At 44.3% G+C, this 21,400-nt stretch overlaps 1 protein-coding gene across 2 annotated transcripts; it reads right to left on the bottom strand.

Annotated features, from left to right (window-relative positions):
* Window positions 1–1,351: 1,351 nt before the first annotated feature.
* Window positions 1,352–21,267, bottom strand: NUDT5 (nudix hydrolase 5). Of its 2 annotated transcripts, XM_005214094.4 has the most exons (10): window positions 21,116–21,267; window positions 14,227–14,331; window positions 12,760–12,827; window positions 8,662–8,711; window positions 7,254–7,361; window positions 5,363–5,458; window positions 4,693–4,794; window positions 3,134–3,142; window positions 2,948–3,001; window positions 1,352–1,591 (listed from the first exon to the last, which is right to left on the bottom strand). In XM_005214094.4, the coding sequence occupies exons 2-10, from the start codon at window positions 14,284–14,286 to the stop codon at window positions 1,482–1,484; spliced, it is 657 nt and encodes a 218-aa protein (XP_005214151.1). In that variant the 5' UTR covers window positions 14,287–14,331; window positions 21,116–21,267; the 3' UTR covers window positions 1,352–1,481.
* Between the last annotated feature and the right edge of the window lie 133 nt (window positions 21,268–21,400).

Here is a 21,400-nt window from a genome sequence, read left to right as displayed (position 1 = left end):
CATGATTAAAAATAAGGACTTTTTTTTAAAGGTACTGGGGGAAGGCTACCATTAGAGCAACTAGTTGGGGCTGAATCTTCATAGTATACAAACAGAGAGGAGATGATACATATTCACTGGTTCCACAATTCTTCCCATTCTTGTTTAGGATGTACAATATAAACATCTATTTTTGCTCATAAAAATACCTCTAGGTAAGACAGTGAACCTGTAGACAAACTGTATTCTGGCATTTTTGTCATTAGGCCCCTGATTTTATATGGTTATGAGGGGCCTGGCTGACCTCTGGGTCCAGGGCTGGAAATAAGATTCAGGGGTAGCTAATGAGAACCACCCAGAGAATTGTGCACCTAACAGGCAGTGATGCTGGAGCCGCTGGAGGCCACACAGGAGCCAAGCTCGAGAGGTAAGAAGATGGCCAGAGACACTGGTGGACTTTGAGGATGGGGGGTGGCGGGACGCGAGCCAGAGACAGTCCCCCGTATTTTCCTTTAAAGAACACACATACTTGCTAGCCATGCTGGCTACACTCATGGTTCAACACCAAGTGAAAGAAACAAAGTCACTCAGTCAGGTCCGAGTCTTTGTGACCCCATGGACTGCAGCCCACCAGGCTCCTCTGTCCATGGGATTCTCCAGGCAAGAGTACTGGGGTGGGGTGCCATTTCCTTCTCCAGGGGATTTTCCCAACCCAGGGATTGAACCTGGGTCTCCTGCGTTGCAGGCAGATTCTTTACCATCTGAGCCACCAAGACAGTGCCCCAAATCATGTAAATCTTGATAACTAGGGATACGGTTTTTAGAAACTACTTTTTGAGGTGAGGATAAGAAATGAGGTTCTAAAGTATATACACATGCTTTTGAGCAGAGCCCTGTATTTTCATTAATAAATCAACCATTTTTCATTATATAAGAGCTGGTCAACCTCCAGCAGGTAGGTGGCTGTACAGACAGCTAAGTGGAAACATCTGCTTATCACAAATGTTATTCCTATTTTAATCTCCTCTGCTATGTGGATTAATTCCATATAGTAGATAACTCAGTCAGGAGAGTATAAGAAAGTCCTTATACAGATGTGGCTTTAAAAAAAAAAAAAACCTGACACCTTAAATGGTTATTTGCATACATAGTTTTTAGTGTGGACTGGGAAGAAATGACCTAATTTGGAATTCAGGACTATTTTCCTATGTATCTCCTGGATTAGATTAGAAAAGTAATACCTGAGCTTTTTTTTTTTTTAACAGCTGGATTTAACATACCAGCATTTTGTGTTCTCTGTTAATATGAGCTGGAGTCTAGCATTTAAATGATGGCTACAGCTTACCTGTAATTACAATTCCATACCACCACATGCATTCTGTGTTGTTTTATTTTAAGAAAAAGCTAATTTCAAATCTCCATTACAACTAAGCTGATTATGAAGTCTCAGTGAAGGAGGCCTGGTGTCCTGTTTACAAAAGGACGGCTACTGTCCTTCGTCCTTAAAACTTCAGGAAGGGCACCTCAAACGGCTTCGTGTTTGCGTGTTTCAATGCCAGAGCGTAGGAATAGACTCTGGCGTCCACCATCAGATGTTCTTCAGCTATCAGGGCTGGAGGAGGTGAAGAGCATAAGTCAGATAACCAAGTCGAAAACGGATAATAACACCCCTTCCCAGTCAGCCAGCGTTCACTGAGCAGCCACTGTGTGCCGTTCCTGTGCTAGGTGCTGTGGTAACGGGGATGAGCAAGACACTTTCTGCCTTCAGGGATCTTACTCTAGTGGAAGAATGCAGGATGTAAGAGCAGGATTATGTCTCCAGCATGAGACAAGAACAAGGAAAAGTTGGAACAAGAAAAAGAAGACAGAAGAGCACAAAAGCCAGGTGATGATTTTAATGTGAAAACAGTGAAGCTTTTAAGTTCGCAGATCCATCCATCACCTCGTGGATGGCTCACTGCAGGGTTCTGCCGCTCTAAACCACCCAGCGATGATGACTCACGCGTTCTCTCCACTGTCAGGGACACACGTGTTCCACGTGGAGGTGAAGCTGTGCATTCAGAGGGACTGGAGTGAGGTCTCAGAGTCAGACCTCAAGGGGCTTTCGTGAGGACTTCTGTTTTACTCAGATGGCAATCTGCCCCTTGTTTCCCAGCCACTTGCTCAGGAACAAGCTCAGAGACAGTCTGACCCTCAAAGACAGGGTTCCGTCTTGTTCATCTGTGCCAGCTGGGGGTGGGCTGGGGGTGGGGGAACTCTGAAAACTATCCTCATAGCAAACTGAGCGCCAAAGGCCTTCTTGCCCACTTCCCAAAAGTAACTTGCTGAATATGAATAAGTAATGATAACTATATTGTGATGCTAGTAAAGCTGGCTAGTAAAGGGGCTTTCTTTGCCCCTCCCACTTCTATATCTACAGATTCCTCTCCACCATCCTCAATATTCCGCCCCCACAAGGCTGGAAGGGAAGTTAGCTGGAAAGAAGAAGGAAGGAATTTTTTTAAGGGATATTAGCTAATATAAAAAAAGAAAACAGAACATAACCTTCCAGCATCTGTGTGGCAGCATTATCCTGTTTAGTTTTACTCCTGCCTTCTCAGAGGCAGGGGCTGTCTTACTGTTCTCATTTAATGAGAAAAGCTAAGGGACTTGTTCCAAGTTGTAACTAATACACAGTCAGCTGAGCCTCAACCCAGTCTGACCTGTGGGCCTCAGAGCTGTGCTGCCAGTGACGGTGGCCATGACTTTGACTTGACATGGAATGTTTTTCTATTTTCAAATGCTCTGCCACCCGGAAAGGAGACATCATAGATCACTTGCAGTTTTATAACAGTTTCTAGGTATTTTTAGAACAGTTTCTAGGTATTTAATGAGGAAGAACAAGGAAATAGTTATGTTTAGTACCCCATTTGTTGGGGTTAGGGGTGGGAAAAACAGAGAAAGTCAGGTGATAATCAAGAGTGCTTACCCTCAAGTCTATTCAGCAGGTCATTCTTTGGTAAGGAAATTACTTCCACAAATTCTAAACAAACAAAGTACAAGTGAAAACAGAGCCAGACACCAGGTGAGCCCACTAGAGCAACTCACGATGCCTCAGCCACTCCCGCCGCAACACGCGGTGCACAAGGTCAGCCCCCGGGGTGGGACGACGTACCTCCATCCCCTGAAAACACACAGAAGAGGACATCTCAGCAAGGCCCAGAGTGCCAAACCACATGGCTTTTGTGCAAGATGTGACAAGGCTACAAGCGTTTAACAGAAACCTGGGTCTCTACTAATTTCATTTATAAACATGGTTAAAGGAAAAAAAAATCCCAACAGTACAATGTTATTCTTCTCCAAATCAAATGTTTTCATAGCCAAGTTTAAAGCATATTCTGTGAGATATATATACACATTTGTATATGTATTCTTAAACTGTTAAAATATATATAACATAAAACTTACCAATTTGACCATTTCTGAAGGTACTAATTCAGTGGCATTGAACACATTCACATTGCTGTGCAATCATGAGAACATTTTCATCATCCAGAAAAGAAAGGTGGTGCCCACTGAATAAGAATTCCCCATCCCCCACTCCTCGGTGACCTTGATTCCACCTTCTGTCTCTATGAAACAGGTAGGTATCATAATATACAGGTATCACACAATATTTGCCAATAAGGGAAATATTGTGTGATATTATTACGGTATCACACATGTATTTGCCAATAAGGCAAATATTGTGTGATAATAATATTAAGGTACCACACGTGCTAATCACACAGTGGGATCACACAATATTTGCCCTCCTGTGTCCAGCTTAATCTCACTGAGCACAGTGCTTTCAAGCTTCATGTATCAGCCTGCTTCACTGCTTTATGGCTGAATAATATTCCACTGTTAGAATGGGCCACGTTTTGTATACCCCTCTGTTAATGGACACTCGGGTTGTTTCCACCTTTTGGGTATTGTGAGTGATGCTGAATCACGTATCTATTGGAGCCCCTGCTTTTGATTCTTCCAGGGATTCACCTAGGGGTGGAATTGCTGGGTCACAGGCTAATTCCATGTTTAACTCTGAGGAACTGCCAAACTCTTCCTCAGCATGTTACATCCGCTGGTTTGAAAATCGAGCACTTAAAATCAGCTGCGATGGGAAACTGGCAACATTGTGGAACTGAAAGGGCTGGGAAGTGGAAGACCTCCACTCTGACACATGAAGTATGGTGATGTCTGTGTCGCCACCACCCTCCACGGGGTTGGGAGAGCACGTGGAAATGACAGGCATTATGGCCTCTGAATCCAAGCCTGCTGAGAAACACAGGGCAAAGAATTTCCCCAAAGCGTCACTAAACATGGAACTCAAGGAATAGTTAATGTGGTGCTGTGCCACAGCATTCCTGCCAGTCTTGCAATAGATGGGAGACAGAAATCAGAGTGATTCTGAAAATGTTCACTGTTTACTATTTAAGGTCCGTAGCTCTTAAGTGGGAATAAACCCCATACAGAAAACATGAAATACATAATTTAACATTTTATATAAAGCATAAAAATCAAGAATGTGCTGTGAGAAAAGTGCTAAATACACAAGATGAGAAAAATAGCCAAGTGTACTGATGAAGCATCTGTGAAAAGACCATTATTCTGTTAATAAAAGTCAAACTAGTAGCATGTTAAAAGATACTCAGTGCAGCACAACCACTGTCAACGCAGCCAGTCCACACGTACCTGGCTTTGGCTTAGGCCTTACATTTTCAGCGTCATCTCCATTGATAGTGACGGTCACGATGTGTGCGGTACAGTTTGACAAGCCTGGATCCATGCATACAGCTGGGGAGAGAGGCAGCAGGTCATCTTTCCCGGCACTAGTGAGATGTCATTCATCACTGAACTGTCTCTGGAGGAAGAGTCAGCTTGCGACTCGTTAACATGGAAGTCACACAAGAGAACTAGTTTCTCCTATTTGCTTAGTACACACGCTGCTGCAAGGCTGCAAAGCACACGTGTAATCACTACTCATTTCCCCCCGAGTTCTTGAGGGAAGTTTGCTAAGTCTGAGGGGTTAGAGGTAAAATCCTTTCACCACATCAATAAAGTCCTCTACTAACAAGTGTGGCATGTAGGTGAGATAGGTAATAAAGCTTAGAATGTGGAAACCCTGAAAGGCACCCTAATTTTTCTCCAATTTCTGGTCACTTTTTTTTCAGCTGTGCTCTCCTGGTGGGGAGGGGGGACGCGATTCACTTACAGATGACTAGCCTTCATCTAGGCTTTGTCTTCAGGGAATTAGCCAAATAGAAGCCATCTAAATTCCCAACATAAAGAACAGCCAAAGACTCAATCCTTTCACATCCAGAACAATCGACCATTGGGTTGGTTTTGTGGCAGCAGCACGAACCTGGAGAGCATTCAGCAACGTCGCCCTTGTAGCCGGTTTCCTCCTCGAGCTCTCGAAGAGCAGCTGCTTCCGGGCTTTCGTTGTCATCGATGAGACCTGCAAGTCCCAGGCACGTGAGAGGCGGGACAGGGAACCCCCTGCTGCTGAGCCACGTGCCAAGAACCAATAGGTCTGGGAAAAGTGGGCGTGCAGATAAAACTGCCTCAGGTTCTGATCCATTATAGAAAAACTAAAGGCAGAACACCACTCTGGGCAGATTTAGTAGGTTCTGCTTCTCGTGTTTAGCCCTAGATGCTTCTGTGAGCACCTCAGCGTCAACGCTACGGTACAGCACGATCTCCTGCGCCGGCGGATTCATTTGGGTGCGGGCCGGCGGGGGTTCTGGACGAGTCATGTGACCACGGCGCAGACATGGGGACAATGTTACCCATCTTGCTTTCCTCCCTCAGAGCCACGTGGAGGCCCTGTAGGGAATCACCAGTTGCTAATGACTCCTGGGCAGGAGAAGATGGGAAAGGCGGGAAGCAAAGGCCGCGCGGGTTGGCGTGGGATTGGGGGTGGGGGAGGATGCAGGTAGCACTAGTTCACTGGGAGGGGGACAGCAGCATAGCAAGTCCTTTTTTCTGAAAGGAATTCTAAAAATGCTACGAAAAAGTGAACATGGGTTAGTCAATTACTTTTAACTAAAATGGCTTATCGGTTCTATTTTTGGATACACTGGGTCTGCATGGCAGCACGTGGGCTTTCTCTATTTGCAGCAATTGGGGGCTAATGGCATCCCACTCCAGTACTCTTGCCTGGAAAATCCCATGGATAGAGGAGCCTGGTGGGCTGCAGTCCATGGGGTGGCTAGAGTCAGACATGACTGAGCGACTTCACTTTCACTTCTCACTTTCATGCACTGGAGAAGGAAATGGCAACCCACTCCAGTGTTCTTGCCTGGAGAATCCCAGGGACGGGGGAGCCTGGTGGCTACCGTCTATGGGGTGGCACAGAGTCGGACACGACTGAAGCGACTTAGTAGCAGCAGTAGCAGCTAGTTGCAGGCGAGGGCTTCTCATTGCAGTGGCTTCTCTTGTTGCCAGCTCCCGGGCTCTAGAGCGCACAGACTTTAGAAGAGGTGGTGCGTGGGTTTAGCTGCTCCACAGCACGTGGGATCTTCCTGGACCAGGGCTTAAACCCCTGTTCCCTGCACTGGCAGGTGGATTCTTAACCAGTGGACCACCAGGGAAAGTCCCTCAATTACTTTTAAAGTTATTTCTTCAGTGAAATGGCAAGGAAATGAGAAAGAAAATAAACCTGTTACTTAATGTGTTATGAGATGCACTGAAAATATAGAACTTCACCACTAACAAGAAATGAGACCTCATCTCTTCAGACGGAAACAACCCAATGAAGTCCTACAATATGTAGTGCATTCAATTTTAGATACCTTCTGTAACAACTGAAAAAATATTCAAGTTGAAATTAAGACAATTTCCTTGGCCTGCTTAGGTATGGGAGGATCATGGTATCTTTTCCATTCAGTTTTTAAAGAGCTGGGCGTAGTTACTGCGTAAATTTGCCAGAGGCAGATTGCGAGTGATGGAAAATGAAATACTTCTGACAAATTAAGGAAAAGCAATGACTCAAAAGAGGCTAGAAAGAATGAGAAAGAATGTTGCTAAGAGGAGGGCAGGTGGCCTGGAAAAGTGAGCTGTGACACCTCTATGGATTTGCGGATCACTGGGGTGTGGCCTGGAAGTACTTCAGTGCACGAGTGGTTTTTACTTGAAACCACATGGACAGATGAAAAGCTGTTAAATATTTAACCACCACTGTCCTCAGGCTCTGCCTGGGCTTAGTCCCACTGTCCCCCAGGGGCGATTCTCCACCCAGTGTTGTTACTCACCCGCGGGGAATTCTAGGCAGTAGCCCCCCATTGGGGGTCGGAACTGCTTCACCAGAATGATGCATTCGTAGTGAAGGGTTCTCTGCAACACAGGGATGATTGCCACACCTGCCAGCAGGAAATAAAACCAGGGAAACCCCAGTGGAAGGTCAGCAACACCAGTGATTTTTGTCTAGAGCAGTCTAACTGAAAGCCCATCTTTTAAGAAACACTGCAGCTAAAGTCTTTCTTGTATTTGCCATTAGTAATAGGAAGTTAATTTAAGCTATAAAACTGGCAGTTAACTTTGGAAGTTATTCTCATTAAGAAAAACAAGGAAAAAATAATGACACTTCCATGTTGTTTAATTTTCTTTTTTAGAAAATAAACCTTTATTTTATAAAATAAAAGATTTTTATTGTCACGATTTCTTTAAAATAATATCACAACTAGAAGTAAACATTTAGCCAAGGGTCCAAGTCAAAATTTCGGTCTCCATGAACCTCTGTGGAGACCATTTCTCACTCAGCTGCAGCCAGGCGGCCACTGAAGTTACGCTGATCTGTGCTCTTAAGATTTCCTTTCACCAATAGAGAGTAAGTTCCATTGTTCATAGTATATGCTAGCTACACTGAGCTTTATTGTTTTAGGATAAAAGAAAGGCCTTTTCTCCCAAGTTATTTGGCCTTCACACCAAACCAAACCCAAAGGCCACTGGATTCTGGAAAACACAACTGTTCAGGAGGACCACTCAGCTCCTCTCACTTCCCCAGCATGAAAACACAGCAGCTGCAGCAGCTACTCTGTCTGCTTCTAGGAAAACCAGAACCCAGAACAAAGTGGAAAAATAAAAGGGGAAAACGAGAAAGACCTATTGCCCAACTTCCCCTAGACCAGAGGTGGTTTTCAGGACTGTTTCTGGGATATTTGTAGCCAAAGCATTCATGCCTGGAAGGGAAGGTGGACTGAACGAATAGTCTTGTCCTAATTCATTGCCTCATTTCCTCAAAGCAAGTGGTCACTACTATAAAGCACGTAGTAGTGCCAAGTAAGATTTCCAGACTAAAGGCTCTCACCCAGATGCTCTGTCCAGAACACAAGGGGATTTCTAGAAGTCGTAACACGTCTAGACACAGTGTGTAGCTTCAAATTACACTGACTTATGTTTGGCTCTGAATGGGATTACATCTTCCCTTCAGAAACACTGTTCTGAGCCTATGTAACAGGAACCAGAAGTTACTTATAAAGAAAGCTGGATTTAGTTACACAGTGTTGCAAACAGAAAACCAGAGTTAAGGATGAAAGATCACATGTGAAGACAACCCTGCTCTGAAGTCCTGGTTATAGTAAGAAACCGTCCTACCCCCAGCTCCCACACTCATGTGTGGGGACTTGCTTTGGGAGAGTTCTAACAGGTCTGCACTCATACCGTCAGCCGACTGGCCTTTCCTGGTTGTCCGCTTCACGGTCTCCCATGTCCTGTTTGGGCAGACAAGAAAAGTCGAAAGCATTAGTGTCGAAGAGGAGACTGTTCTTAGGTTTTGTGTGTGTAACCAGCACCTTACAAGTTCAAAGCATGCACATGTGCTGAGGATAATGGCCAAGAACACCACGCAGTAAAGAGCTGTATTGAAAAAAGAGCCAACTGCTTTCCCACAGCTTCAAAAATTACCAAGGAAATCCACTGCTGACTACATCTAACCCTCTGCCTCTGAATGGAGAGCCTGCTCTTCACTTGAGCTGCTTTCCAATTAGCTCGCAAGTCATTTACCTGAAACACCTCAGTCTGGATCATGGATCTGCGGTGAGTAGCACAGCTGATGATCAAGCTTTGAAGGCCACAAAGCAGTCAGTGCAAACCCCGCCCCTGTGCAAATTCCAAAGGACACTGCGCCATGTGAACCACTGAGACAGTTGTGTACAGGGGAGATTTTAACACCAGTGACCCTGAACACTCAATTTAAGAAATTTACTATTTACTAACTGAGGAATTAACCCTCTTAGGTAAGTGCTCTGCTTTGCATTTGTGAGATACCATCTAAGAGGAAAACGTTCCCCAGAAGAACAAGTGGGGTGAGGGGTTCCTGGTCCCCTCTTAGGGCCTTATTCCTGACCAGCTATTTGTCTCAGGGAACCTGGTACTGACAACCCTGTTACTGGCACAATCCTGCTGTTTAAAGGGGGTTGGGGAATTTCTTCCTCATTCTTAAGCCTTCAATAGAGAAAAGCAGTGGTTAGAGATGAGGGTAAGGAAGCAAACAATTCTGGATTTAAAAGGAGGAAGACATCCAAGTGGGCCCAGGGAGAGAAAGGTGTCCACATCTGATGTCGGTCTCCCTACAGTGAGAGTGAGTATAAGAGCTGCTCCTCAGAGTAACCCTCATACCCTTTAGCCAGTTGTCCTTAAGGCTTGGACCTTGCCACGTTTCTATGAAAAAATGTCAGATATTTAATCCAGTTTAAAAAAAAAAAAAACTTTCTGTAAACTAGATCTTTTAGTATTGTACCCAAGTTCTAAAGGGCAAATATGTCAAAATGAACATGTGACAATCAATAGGACCACCATGACAACTCACAGCTGCCAACATTCCCGTTAGTAGCAAGAAGCCAACCAACAAGCCATTCTGATCAGTCAGTGATACAGATCATAAGTGACGGAACACCTGTTGGCCCAGTCCTCTCTGCGGTCTCTTAGGGTTAGTCCTAAAGACTGAAGAAGATAGCTGGGAGAAGCACTGAAGGTCCCATCCCAAACACACTAGGAACAAGGGAAGAGAGAAAGGAGCATCATTATAGTGGGTAAGAGGAAGTAAATGGGCAGAATGGAGCCACAAAATAGATATTTATTAGAAATCCTAGAACAAGAACGGAGAAGGCGATGACACTACACTCCAGTACTCTTGCCTGGAAAATCCCATGGACAGAGGAGCCTGGTAGGCTGCAGTTCATGGGGTTGCGAAGAGTTGGACATGACTCAGCGACTTCACTTTCACTTTTCACTTTTATGCATTGGAGAAGGAAATGGCAACCCACTCCAGTGTTCTTGCCTGGAGAATCCCAGGGACGGGGGAGCCTGGTGGGCTGCCGTCTATGGGGTCACACAGAGTCAGACACGACTGAAGCGACTTAGCAGCAGAACAAGAATCTCCCTGAGAGCTCCAATCATCTCAGAGGGACTCAGAGAGGAGAGCTGTCCACCTAATTGAGTCAGAAACTCCGCGTCTCCACTTAGTCACTAGGTGACCCTACAGTCGCGACCTCCTGGTGACTTTTCTCACCTGTAAAACCAGGGAACTGAGAGTACGTTGTCTTAACAGTCTCTGGTAGCTTTAGAATTCTGATTCTGGTTGACCTGTTTAGTCACTAGGTTGTACCCAACTCTTTTGCAACCCCATGGACTGTAGCCTGCTAGGCTCCTCTGTCCATGGGATTCTCCAGGCAAGAACACTGGAGTCGATTGCTGTTTCCTCCTCTGGGGGATCTTCTTGACCCTGGAATCAAACCCACGTCTCCTGCATTGGCAGGCAGATTCTTTACCAGAGCACCTGGGAAGCCCTCCAGTTGAGTTACTGTTTTTAATATTTGTTATAGGAAAGCCTGTTTCACTGTCTTCCCTCTAGGCAACCAACTCCAAGAGGTAGACAGGGCACCAGAGAGTGAGCTCAGCTCTGTCCTGAATGCTGATTAAGAGGCATAAGATCAACATCTCTCCCCAGATCAATTCCATACCCTCGTCCATGAATGAGAGAGGGACAAAGAATTCTCTAGCTGCAGTTTTATTTTGTACATGTAGTATTTTATAAATGTATAAATCGTAGTCTGCTTTAAGCGCTCTGAAGCCTGACAACCAGGTATGAGATGTTAATGTCTCAAACGAGAGCTTCTGGAGGCCACAGGGAGTCCTGTGTATGGAAGGATGGGGAGGAATGTGTTGTCAATAGGCTCACGGTGTGGAGTTTGGAGACCCCAGAGCCCACTCCCCTCTGCCGGAGGAGTCTCCGGAAGTTGAGACCGAATTGTGAGTACTTGGAAACATGTCCCACGTGATTCCAAGGCACATCCCTGATGAAGTGAGGATGGGGAGCAGGTGCAGAGCTGGGGGGTGACAATCAACACGTACCCTTCACACTGGCTGGTGTCAAGGGCTCTATTTTGTGTCATAAGCTTAATTCAACAAGAAAGAGAACCAAACTGATCCAGGTAGGCTGGGCTCTGAGCTCTGGTTGCGTTTTCACAAGTGTAAATGCACCTGTCATGTCACCGAGGCCCGGACCTCCTGGCATCTCTGGCCTAGTCCTGCACAGCCGGCTCACTGCTCTGTGGATGGGGTGAGCTGCGATCAGCTTTCTCACCTTGGGTTGGACCGTGCTACGGACATCTTAATGTTCCCCACAGCTCTCCAACACTGGACCTTGTTACTATTTTTTGCCACTTTAGTACATAGAGTTAAAAGTTGTTAAAATCACCGGCAAGTCCACGTACTTTAACACTGATGAGAGATGTATTTATTACCTTATGAAGAAACTCTGTATTTTTATTTGGTATTTTTATTTGATCACGTGGAAAACAGTTTTTATATTAATGAATTTATATCATATAACCTGGATACTAAATTTAGCAAAGTTTTCCTACTTTCTCATTCTCCTTTTTCTATTTCACTAAGTAAATGTTTATTTTAATACATCTTTCCTGTTATTAAAAATAGTGATAGATATTTTAAAAAATGCTGAATAGGAAAGTTGGAAAAAAGACTAGTCACATAGCTGCTATTAATATTTTGCTACAGTTCCTTCTAGCCTTTTCTTGCACATTATTTGGCAGAGTTTAAAAAGCATTAAAAAAAAGCGCATATATCCAATTTCCTATTTTCTTATCAGCTTATGAACTTTTCTCATACTACCAGGTTGTCTTCATGATCTGCCCTGGAGATGGCTGTACAGTTTTTTACCAAGTAAATACACTATAATAATTGTTTTCTCTTTTTAAGATGTTTAGATGTTATTTTTAAGATGTTCAATTTGTCCTTTAAAATAATTATGATGGAAAGTTTTTCATGCACAGATCTGACTGCAAATAATTTTCTTAGCACAGTATCAAGACACTGCAGGGGCCAGACTCCAGGAACTCCCTCCCCACTCCCACATTTCTTTATGGCAATTGGTATTTGCTTTATAAAACTTTCCCCTCTCAACTTACCTTTCCATGAACAAGTATAAGCCTGCACATTTTATCCCAAACCCAGCAGTGTTTTCTCTTACATTCTAATTCAGAGATGAAAAAACTGGTTTAAGAGAAGGAAATAACCTGTATTGTTATTATTCTGCTGCTTTATCAGCTGAAATTAGGCTTGGCCCAAAAGTTTTAGGTTCACCCTAATCTACTTGAGAATGGTATTAAAACAGCTCAACTAGATTCTTTAAGACAGAGCTTACAGTGAGGCAAAGATCAACTTTTATGCCAAACACTAAATAGAGACCCCAAGAACCCAAATCCTGAGCATTTTACAAAAAGAAAAAAATTAGTTTACCTTGTTTTACCAGTAGGATCTCTGTAAGTTGTTTTTTCAAGTTTGACCCATTTTCCTTCTGCAATCAACTAAAAGGAAATCAGACAGTAAGTTGGGAAACTTTCAAACTGAGCTATTTTTAATTTTTTTATTCTTTCAAATTTTTTGTGGCTCTCAATGATGATGTTTCCCACCTCAAAATCTGTGTCCAAGTTTTCAATTCAAAGTAGTAAAAGCTGTTTTTCTGATGTGGACCCGCTGTTCTGTGGAATTCTGGAGGTAGGACTGAGAACTGAAAAGAGAACTCACGAATTCTGGGGTGGGGGGAGGTCTGAGCAGGAAGGGGTTTCTGGGATGCTCCTAACCTTCTCTCCTCCAACCTGGGGCCAGTCACACAGGTGTGTTTCAGGGTGTGAAACTCAGTGGCATTTGACTGCCAACGACTACACAGCAAAGCCGACTCCAGGGACACCATGGCCAATGGAGCACATCCCCCACAGTGACATGGGTTTACCACTCAGCCTGAAGGGTACCCAGCATCATTCCACTTAGATGCCGAGGAGGTTAGGTGGCCAGGACTGCCTTACCTACAGACTATACTGAGTGAGTGCAAAGGTTCCCTGTGGACATAAAGCAGCAACTGGCCTTTTTCTAAGTATTCTTTTACTTGTCGCCAGCGGCAACCTAATACTTATTCAGCAGATCTGTTCAGAGACAACACAGAAATATTTTTAAATCGAAAAGAATTCCAGAAAGGTGTCAGGCTCAGAGTTTCAAAGATGAAGGATTTAAAATTTGTCCTCTGCAATGGTTCCTGCAGGAAGAAACTTTTTAAAAGGTAAACTAAATAATATGCAAGACATATTCAATACGTTCGTTGTGGAATTTAGACCACAACTAACAACTTAGGTTTTTCTTGTCCTTAAGCATGCATATTGAGACCACAAATAGCTAACCAATATGTGATATTGAGGACAAAATGTCTAAGCCTTAAAATTCATCTATGATTTATTCTTCTATCCAGGGAAGCTTTCAATGAAAACTCAATCAACAAGGTCCTACTGTACAGCACAGGGAACTATATTCAACATCCTGGGATAAACCATGTGAAAAAATATGAAAAAGATGTGTGTGTACATATATATATTTAACTGAATCACTCTGCCATACAGCAGAAATTCACCCAACACTATAAATCAACTATACTTCAATAAAAACTAAATTTAAAAAGATAAGTAAGGATTGAGAGTTTTAAAAATCAACAGTTGAAACCCACTTTAAAAACAGCCTCAATTTCACTAATACATAAAATGAAGAGACACCACTGCTACCACATAAGAGCAAAGTGTTCCTAAGTCCTTAAAAGGAGCAGGAAATAGGTTTAAAAACTACCTTAAAGAATTAAAAACAATCATCTGAAACTGCAAATTTCTTTTAAACTCAGCTTTATGTGGCAAAGGGGAAGGGAAGTAAAAAGACAATGTATACCTCCTCTGAGATAATAGACTGTTCGGTATTTCGAGAAGAACCTGCTGTTTCTTGTTCCATTTTCAAACTAGTTGAGCTTTACAGTCCACAGGCAAGAACTTCACGCTATAAGAGAATGAGACTGGTTTAGGCTACATTAATTTTTCTGAATTACACATTTGTCCACAGGTCACTGGTCAAAGTATTTACTTAAATGGGGGAAAATCCGGAGTCATCAAAGCTGCGTTGCTCTGCTGAAGGTGGAGGAGCGCGGCCAGCTGCCCTGAGGTGGAGACGGAACAGAAACGCAAGGCCTCGGGAACAGCCAGAAAGAACAGAAAGCGGCCCAGTGAGACCAGCCCACAGCCTCCGTGCCTGAGGTCTTCAGAAACACTTTCCAAGGAGAAACAGAACAAAGATTGTACATCATGCCCCATGCCCGCCCCTCAACTGCCATCCCTTATCAACCCTTTACAGTGAAACTTTGTATTGTACGGGCTGGCTGCTTCTCTTTCCCATTTATCTCTGTGTTAAATGTATATACCATTTTAATAAAAAACTGCACAGTTCAGTGGCCCATCCAAAGTTTCCACATGCATCAAAGTCACAGCTGCACATAAGGAGTTAACCAGAAGCATAATCTGTCAGCAGAGAGCCCCAACCAGGTGGCTGTGGGCCATGACTTCCGTTGTCTCTCGCTCGCATTCCCTCAGTTTTTGTATCCTGAATGTCTGAAAATCTTTTTTCTACCCCCAAAGTTGATTGATAACCTGGCTGCAGATACAATTACGGGCTGAAAATCATTTTTGAGACCCTGCTCAGTGTCTTGCTTCTGAGAAGCAAGCTAGCTGCTGAGAAATCTGGCGTCACTGATCCTGGATCCTCTTCGATGTGACCCCGTGTTCCTCCTCTGGAACCCACAGTTGTTGACATCCGACGATGCTGATGTCACTTCAGTGGATTCCAGTGGGTCCTTTCAACCTGGAAACTTCACTCTGTGCTTCCTTTTATTTTTCAATATTCATTTATTTGACTTTGCTGGCCTTAGTTGTGGCATGTGGGATCTAGTTCCCTAACCAGGGATGGAACCTGCTGCTGCTGCTGCTACGTCACTTCAGTCGTGTCCGACTCTGTGCGACCCCATAGACGGCAGCCCACCAGGCTCCCCCGTCCCTGGGATTCTCCAGGCAAGGACACTGGAGTGGGTTGCCATTTCCTTCTCCAATGCATGAAAGTGAAAAGTGAAAGTGAAGTCACAGAGTCGTGTCCAACTCTTTGCAACCCCATGGACTGTGGCCTACCAGGCTCCTCCATCCATGGGATTTTCCAGGCAAGAGTACTGGAGTGGGGTGCCATTGCCTTGGGCCGCCTACATTGGGAGCATGGAGCCTTAACCACTGGGCCACCAGGAACTTCCCCATTCTGTGCTTCGTTAACTGAGTACTTCACTGATCATCTCCTCCCCTCTGTTTTCTCTGTTCTCTCTTTCAGGAAATAATACTTAGCTGCTGGACTTCCTGAACTGATCTCCGTCTCAGTAACAAAGTAGTAAGCTACATGCATGTTGAGATATTTAGAGACCGTCAGTCAGCATATTAATTCTATGAATACAGCAAAAGAAAACAGGCAGCTGTTTCTTTGAAAGTAACCCAGATGGTAATTATTAGGTGAACGTTTAATCAGACAAACAGTTCACATTATTATACACAATTAAAGTGGCAGGCTGCCTTGGATGGAAATGTGCCACTAGTCAGTTACTACTTGTCTGCACTTGAGTGCTCCACACCCAGAGGAGAGAACTCTATCCACCGAGATTTTTATCTCCTCGATTTCCATTCCCTTCTATTTACAACACATATATCAGAGAAGGAGAACTTCCCCCCTCTTTCAGTTCTGACACTTAAGAGAAAGTGACTCTCAGGCAACCAAGAAACTCCATTCAGTGCACAACAGAGTCTGTCTCGAATGGTATAAAACATTTGGATTAAGTCAAAACGTTTACCTCCTTTTAAAGTGACTCTGACCCAAGCTTCTTAAAAGTAGAGAACTGTAGTCCTCAGAGGTACAAGCACCACCAGAAGGGCACACAGGAAGAGCCAGACAAACTAATTTTCTCTATGAAAAGATTCTTAATCTGGATCTCCAGCGGACAAAATGGTCAGTAACACATAATTTAGAAAAGCACAGAGGTCCTCCCCTGACCCCCACATGAGTATCTTTAGGGGCAAAAGGGCATCTGGTTCCTTCAAATTTTCATGGAACTTTAAGGTATTTGCGTAATCTGCTGAGGCCCCTTACGTTTCTCTTTCCACTGCCCTCAGATCTTCAGAGACTGTTGATGAGCTGAAAAACTAAAAAAGCCCTATTCTCGTCTACTACTCATCTAACCAAGTTAGCTAGATTCAAGCACAAAATAGTCCCAGGAGCAATCAAAAATCGACCCTTGATCGGCAAATGCTAAGCTAGAAGCAGTTGTTTCAAACAGATTGTATTTTTAAATGTTTAAGCTAGAATGTGAGAGGTCTAGAAAAACAAAAAACAAGCTCCTGACATAAATTACAAAAAAAAGAAAGTAAAAAGTGGCTAATAGGGCTGGGTAATTACCTGGAATGCAATCAGCCCCAAGGGGAAACAGCTATCTGTGGCAATCTATTGACTGTGTTAAAAACAAAAATGGGATTTAAGAGTGGTTTCAGAAAAATACTCTATACTGCTCTATTCCCAAAATGTCCATGATTGTGAAACCACCTCAAAAATATTACTGAAACAAAAAAAGAGTATTACTCTCAGCACCCTTTCAGTCAGGGCCAGAAGCTGAATGGTGCAGTGTGGGGCTGGTCACCACAAACATAGATTTGCAGAAACCAGTCAGCGTTCTAGGCTTGGCTGCACCTCAGGCTCCATCACCCAGCCAGAGAGCTTTCCTAAGGGACTCCATGCTATTTCGAGATTTAAAAGTTTAATTCAAATTGTATCCACTTCATTACCTAGAGCTGAAGGTCATCTACATTTTGCCAGTAGGTGTATGTTATACATAAAAAAACACAGAAACTCCCTTGTACCACGGACAGAGGAGCCTGGCGGGCTACAGTCCATGGGTTCCCAAGGAGCGGGGTATACAACTGAGCGATTAGGCACACAGTACACCTAATGTTGAGTGTTCTAATTCACGTAATATGTTTTCACCTACTCTGGTTAAAGAGGTGAAGTTCTATCATGTGCCAGATGTATGATTTTTCCAGGGCACAAAAACCGGGGGAAAATGTCACAGGATTCTTAGAACTCCTGTACAGTGGCGGGCAGCAGTGTCAAACTAGCTCTGCGAACCTGGACAGTTCAAAAGTTCAAGTGTATTGCAAGTACAAAGTGACCACGATTCCTGCCCCAGGGGACATTACACCTGAGCACACAAACAGCCATAAAGGCAAATGCCTGCCAGAAAGACAATGTGATGCCAGGGTGTTTTAAAGGAGGCACAAGTCACATCCACTCAGGAGGCAGGGAAAGTAGTAAAGACTTTTAAAAAAGGTGACTTTTAAAAGGCAGTTTGATACTAAGCAACGATCTAGAGACTAGGAAGGCCAGGAAAACACTCTGAGAGGAAGGATCCACGTGAACAAAAAGCAGAGATACTGACTGGGGGAAGGGTTGAAAATTTACAGCAAGCTCTGTGGCTCTCAACCTTTCCCTCCCCACTCCCTCCCAAAAGAAAGCCAAAAACAATCCCTTGTGTAAGGGATGATGTCAACTTATAAACACATTTCCAAGGGCTTACACAGATTTGGCTGGACACCCACCCTTTTCCCCACATTTGCTGACAAACAAACCAGTCAACAACCCTAACTGGCACGTCACAAACTCCTGTTGCTGTGCATGCTCCTCTTGGGGTTGGGAGAGAGAGAAATGACCACCTTTTCACAACAGCTGGATTACCAAGTTAAGCAAGAATAAGATTCAAGAAGTCAAACTGAGATTCTCAGAAGCCAGACTGTAGAGTATGCACCCAGGCTCCTCATCATTCAATTATTACCATACCCAAGTCCCTGCAGTTTGCTGAGGTTGCAAAGTGAAACAAAAATCAGAGCAAGAAATCACACACTGGTTAATCTCCCCTAGCTAATAGCTGAATATTGTAAATACCATCTATACTCAATCAGGCAGTTTTATAGACAGAGAAATCAATAAGGCAACTTGAAAGAAATTAAGTGGGAGATCAAGTTTTGCAAAAAATTACTGTGTGTTACTAGGTATGTCTAAGATTCCATTCTAAGTTCTTTCAGAATTATACAGAAAAACCACTTGATTTATAATGAACAAAATATCATTAATGTAGTTACATTTAATATTCTTGGTTATAATTATAAACCTTCAAAATTCTTAGCTTTTTAAAGGATTATATATATGTTGTTGTAGGTCACTAAGTTGTACCTGACTCTGTGACCTCATGGACTGCAGCACAAGAATGGCTTCCCCATCCTTCACTATCTCCTGGAGTTTGCTTAGATTCATAACCTTTGAGTCAGTGATGCTGCTGCTGCTAAGTCACTTCAGTCGTGTCCGACTCTGTGCGACCCCATAGACGGCAGACACCAGGCTCTCCTGTCCCTGGGATTCTCCAGGCAAGAACACTGGAGTGGGTTGCCATCTCCTTCTCCAATGCATGAAAGTGAAAAAATAAAGTGAAGTTGCTCAGTCATGTCTGACTCCTAGTGACCCCATGGACTGCAGCCCACCAGGCCCCTCCTTCCATGGGATTTTCCAGGCAAGAGTACTGGAGTGGGGTGCCATCGCCTTCTCTGGTCAGTGATGCTATCTAACCATTTTATCCTTTGCCACCCTCTTCTCCTTTGGCCTTCAATCTTTCCTAGCATCAGGGTCTCTTCTAATGAGTCAGCTCTTTGTATCAGGTGGCCAAAGTATTGAAACTTCAGCATCAGTCCTTCCAATGAATATTCAGGGTTGATCTCCTTGCCATCCAAGGGACCATCAGTACTTTTATATGTATGTATGTATGTGTATATATATATTGGGGAGAGGGGTGGCGCTGCATTGCAGGGCAATCAGGGATTCTGACCAGGGATCCAACTTGTGCCCCCTGCTGTGGAGTCTTAACCACTGAACCACCAGGGAAGTCCCTGAAGATAACATTTTGATCAGTACTTCTTTTGTACCATCTATGGTAAAATTTTGGTATCCACCTCAGATGGATTTTCTTTGCTGACAACGATTATCCTTACATGATGAAAACTTCCTGTAGTTACTTTGATCGTAAAGGAAAGCCACTGAAAGTATTCTTTCATTTTTCAGTAGGTGTAGGGGTTGGATGGGCAGGAAGGAACTAACATTTTACTGAAATTATACTACTTGACGATTTTTGATTATTTATCAGGTGATTTACAATCATTACATTTAGTTCTGGTTAAGCAAGAGTGAACTGACTGTACTTACTCTTGGGAAAGTTAATTGGTTATAGTCATATGGCAGTAAGACCAGTGAAGGACCTCTTGTAATAGCCCAGAAAAGAGAGAACACAGGTTTGGACTACAGTGGAGCAGTAGTGAACAAACAGATTAATTCCTTGCAGATGAGACTTTTTGTTTTTCTTAAAACAGTTTCTGGGGATGCCAAAGCTAATTCTAAGAAGGAGAGGATCTTAGAGGGGACTGGGAGAAAGGGGTGGCGCAAGTTCAAATTTGGACACACTGAGTTTGAGATGCTGGTAAGATATTCAAGTGGAGAAAACCAGCAGGCAGTTGGAAATTCTAACCTACAATACGAGTCATGTTATGGATTCAGAGAAGGAAATGTTTTTTCACTATTTCATTTAGAATTAGTCAATAACTCTCCCCCCCCCCCCATCACTTTGCTTACTTTGCAACTGAACAACAAAGATGGGTCAGTAAGAAAGTGCAATTTTAAGCAGATATCCAAAATGTGTGCCCTTAGGCAAAGGTGCCTGCCAACAAGGCCAAGGTAGGTAACTCTAAGAAGCAAGGTTACGGTGAAAGTTGCGCCTGACTCTTCGTGATTCCATGGACTGTAGCCTGCCAGGCTCCTCTGTCCACAGATTTCTTCAAGCAAGAATACTGGAGTGGGTTACCATTACCTTCTCCAGGTGATCTTCCCCATCCAGGGATCAAACCCGAGTCTCCTGCATTGGCAGGCAGAGTCTTTACCGTCTGAATCACCAGGGAAGCCCGTAAGAAGTAAGGTTAGATTTAAAAGGTGTTTCTCAGCACCTCGGTATTTTTCATTCACTTTAGAAACAGAAAGTGAACTTTTTAAAGTACTCTACATTTTGGTCGCCTTCTGATACTTGCGGAAGGAAAAGAACACAGACGATAAGGTAATAGGGGAGGAAGAGGAGGAAAAATTTTATTAGAAATTCGACTAGTATTCCTTACGGTCTTACGAATCCAGCACGGTATGGGTACGGATACAATCGGGCTGTGTTTTTGCAAGCTGCTACGTTTAAGAGGATGGAATAAATGAACTTGACGCTCAAAAGCGACACCTCACCTCACCCCTCCTTTCCTCTGTCCTCCAAATTTACCTCCTCGTACAACTTCCAAAGTCTGACTCCCGGGATCGCAGAGACGGGGCTCTTTCCCTCTCGTTCATAGCCTTCCCCACGAGCCAAGCGGGGGCCGTGACTCCCTTTGCAGATACCTCCACCGCGGCACTCAAACTAACATCTCTCTGTGATGTTTGCAGTTTTCCGGACTCCTAGGAGCCCAGTTTTTCCACCCCAGTCCCTGGTTTGCCTCTGAACTTGCCCTCCCCGCCTGTTTCCGCGCCTCGCGGACGCAAACCGGGTCGAGCGCGCGGCTGTCCACATGCTCCAGGTGTGCTCCCCCCGTCTCCCTGCCAGGAACCCCTGCATGTGATTGGCCCGTGCCCAGTTACCTACTCCCAGGCGTGCGGCGAAGGGATGCGGACTCCTTTAGGAAGGGGGAGGAAAGGAGAAAGCACGGGTCCGAGGAAACGAGGCTCAGGAGGTGCAGTTCTACTGCAGGAGTCGCAGCCGCACCTCGCGGCCAAATGAGACGGAGGATGCGCGCTCGGCCCCCCGCGGCACCCGTAGCAGCCCCCGCCGGTGACCTCGCCGCAGAAGATTACTTCCGGGGCAGAGTCCGCCGCTAGGCGACAAGGGCTGCGTTTCGCGACTTACAACCCTCTTCGGAACTCTTAACAG

Source organism: Bos taurus, chromosome 13, assembly GCF_002263795.3.
Source record: "Bos taurus isolate L1 Dominette 01449 registration number 42190680 breed Hereford chromosome 13, ARS-UCD2.0, whole genome shotgun sequence".
Lineage (NCBI taxonomy): Eukaryota > Metazoa > Chordata > Mammalia > Artiodactyla > Bovidae > Bos > Bos taurus.
The sequence above is the reverse complement of the archived record's forward strand: the minus strand, read 5'-3'. Positions and strand labels throughout refer to the sequence as shown.

Bases quoted from the DNA above. Each gene is read 5' to 3' on its own strand.
- NUDT5 (XM_005214094.4), bottom strand. From the start codon at position 14,286: ATGGAACAAGAAACAGCAGGTTCTTCTCGAAATACCGAACAGTCTATT. The intron at 7,362-8,661 runs GTATGAGTGCAG...TCCTGCTGGCAG, and splicing joins GAAAGGCCAGTCGGCTGACG to GTGTGGCAATCATCCCTGTG. The intron at 1,592-2,947 runs GTAAGCACTCTT...CACCTCCTCCAG, and splicing joins CCTGCTGAATAGACTTGAGG to CCCTGATAGCTGAAGAACAT.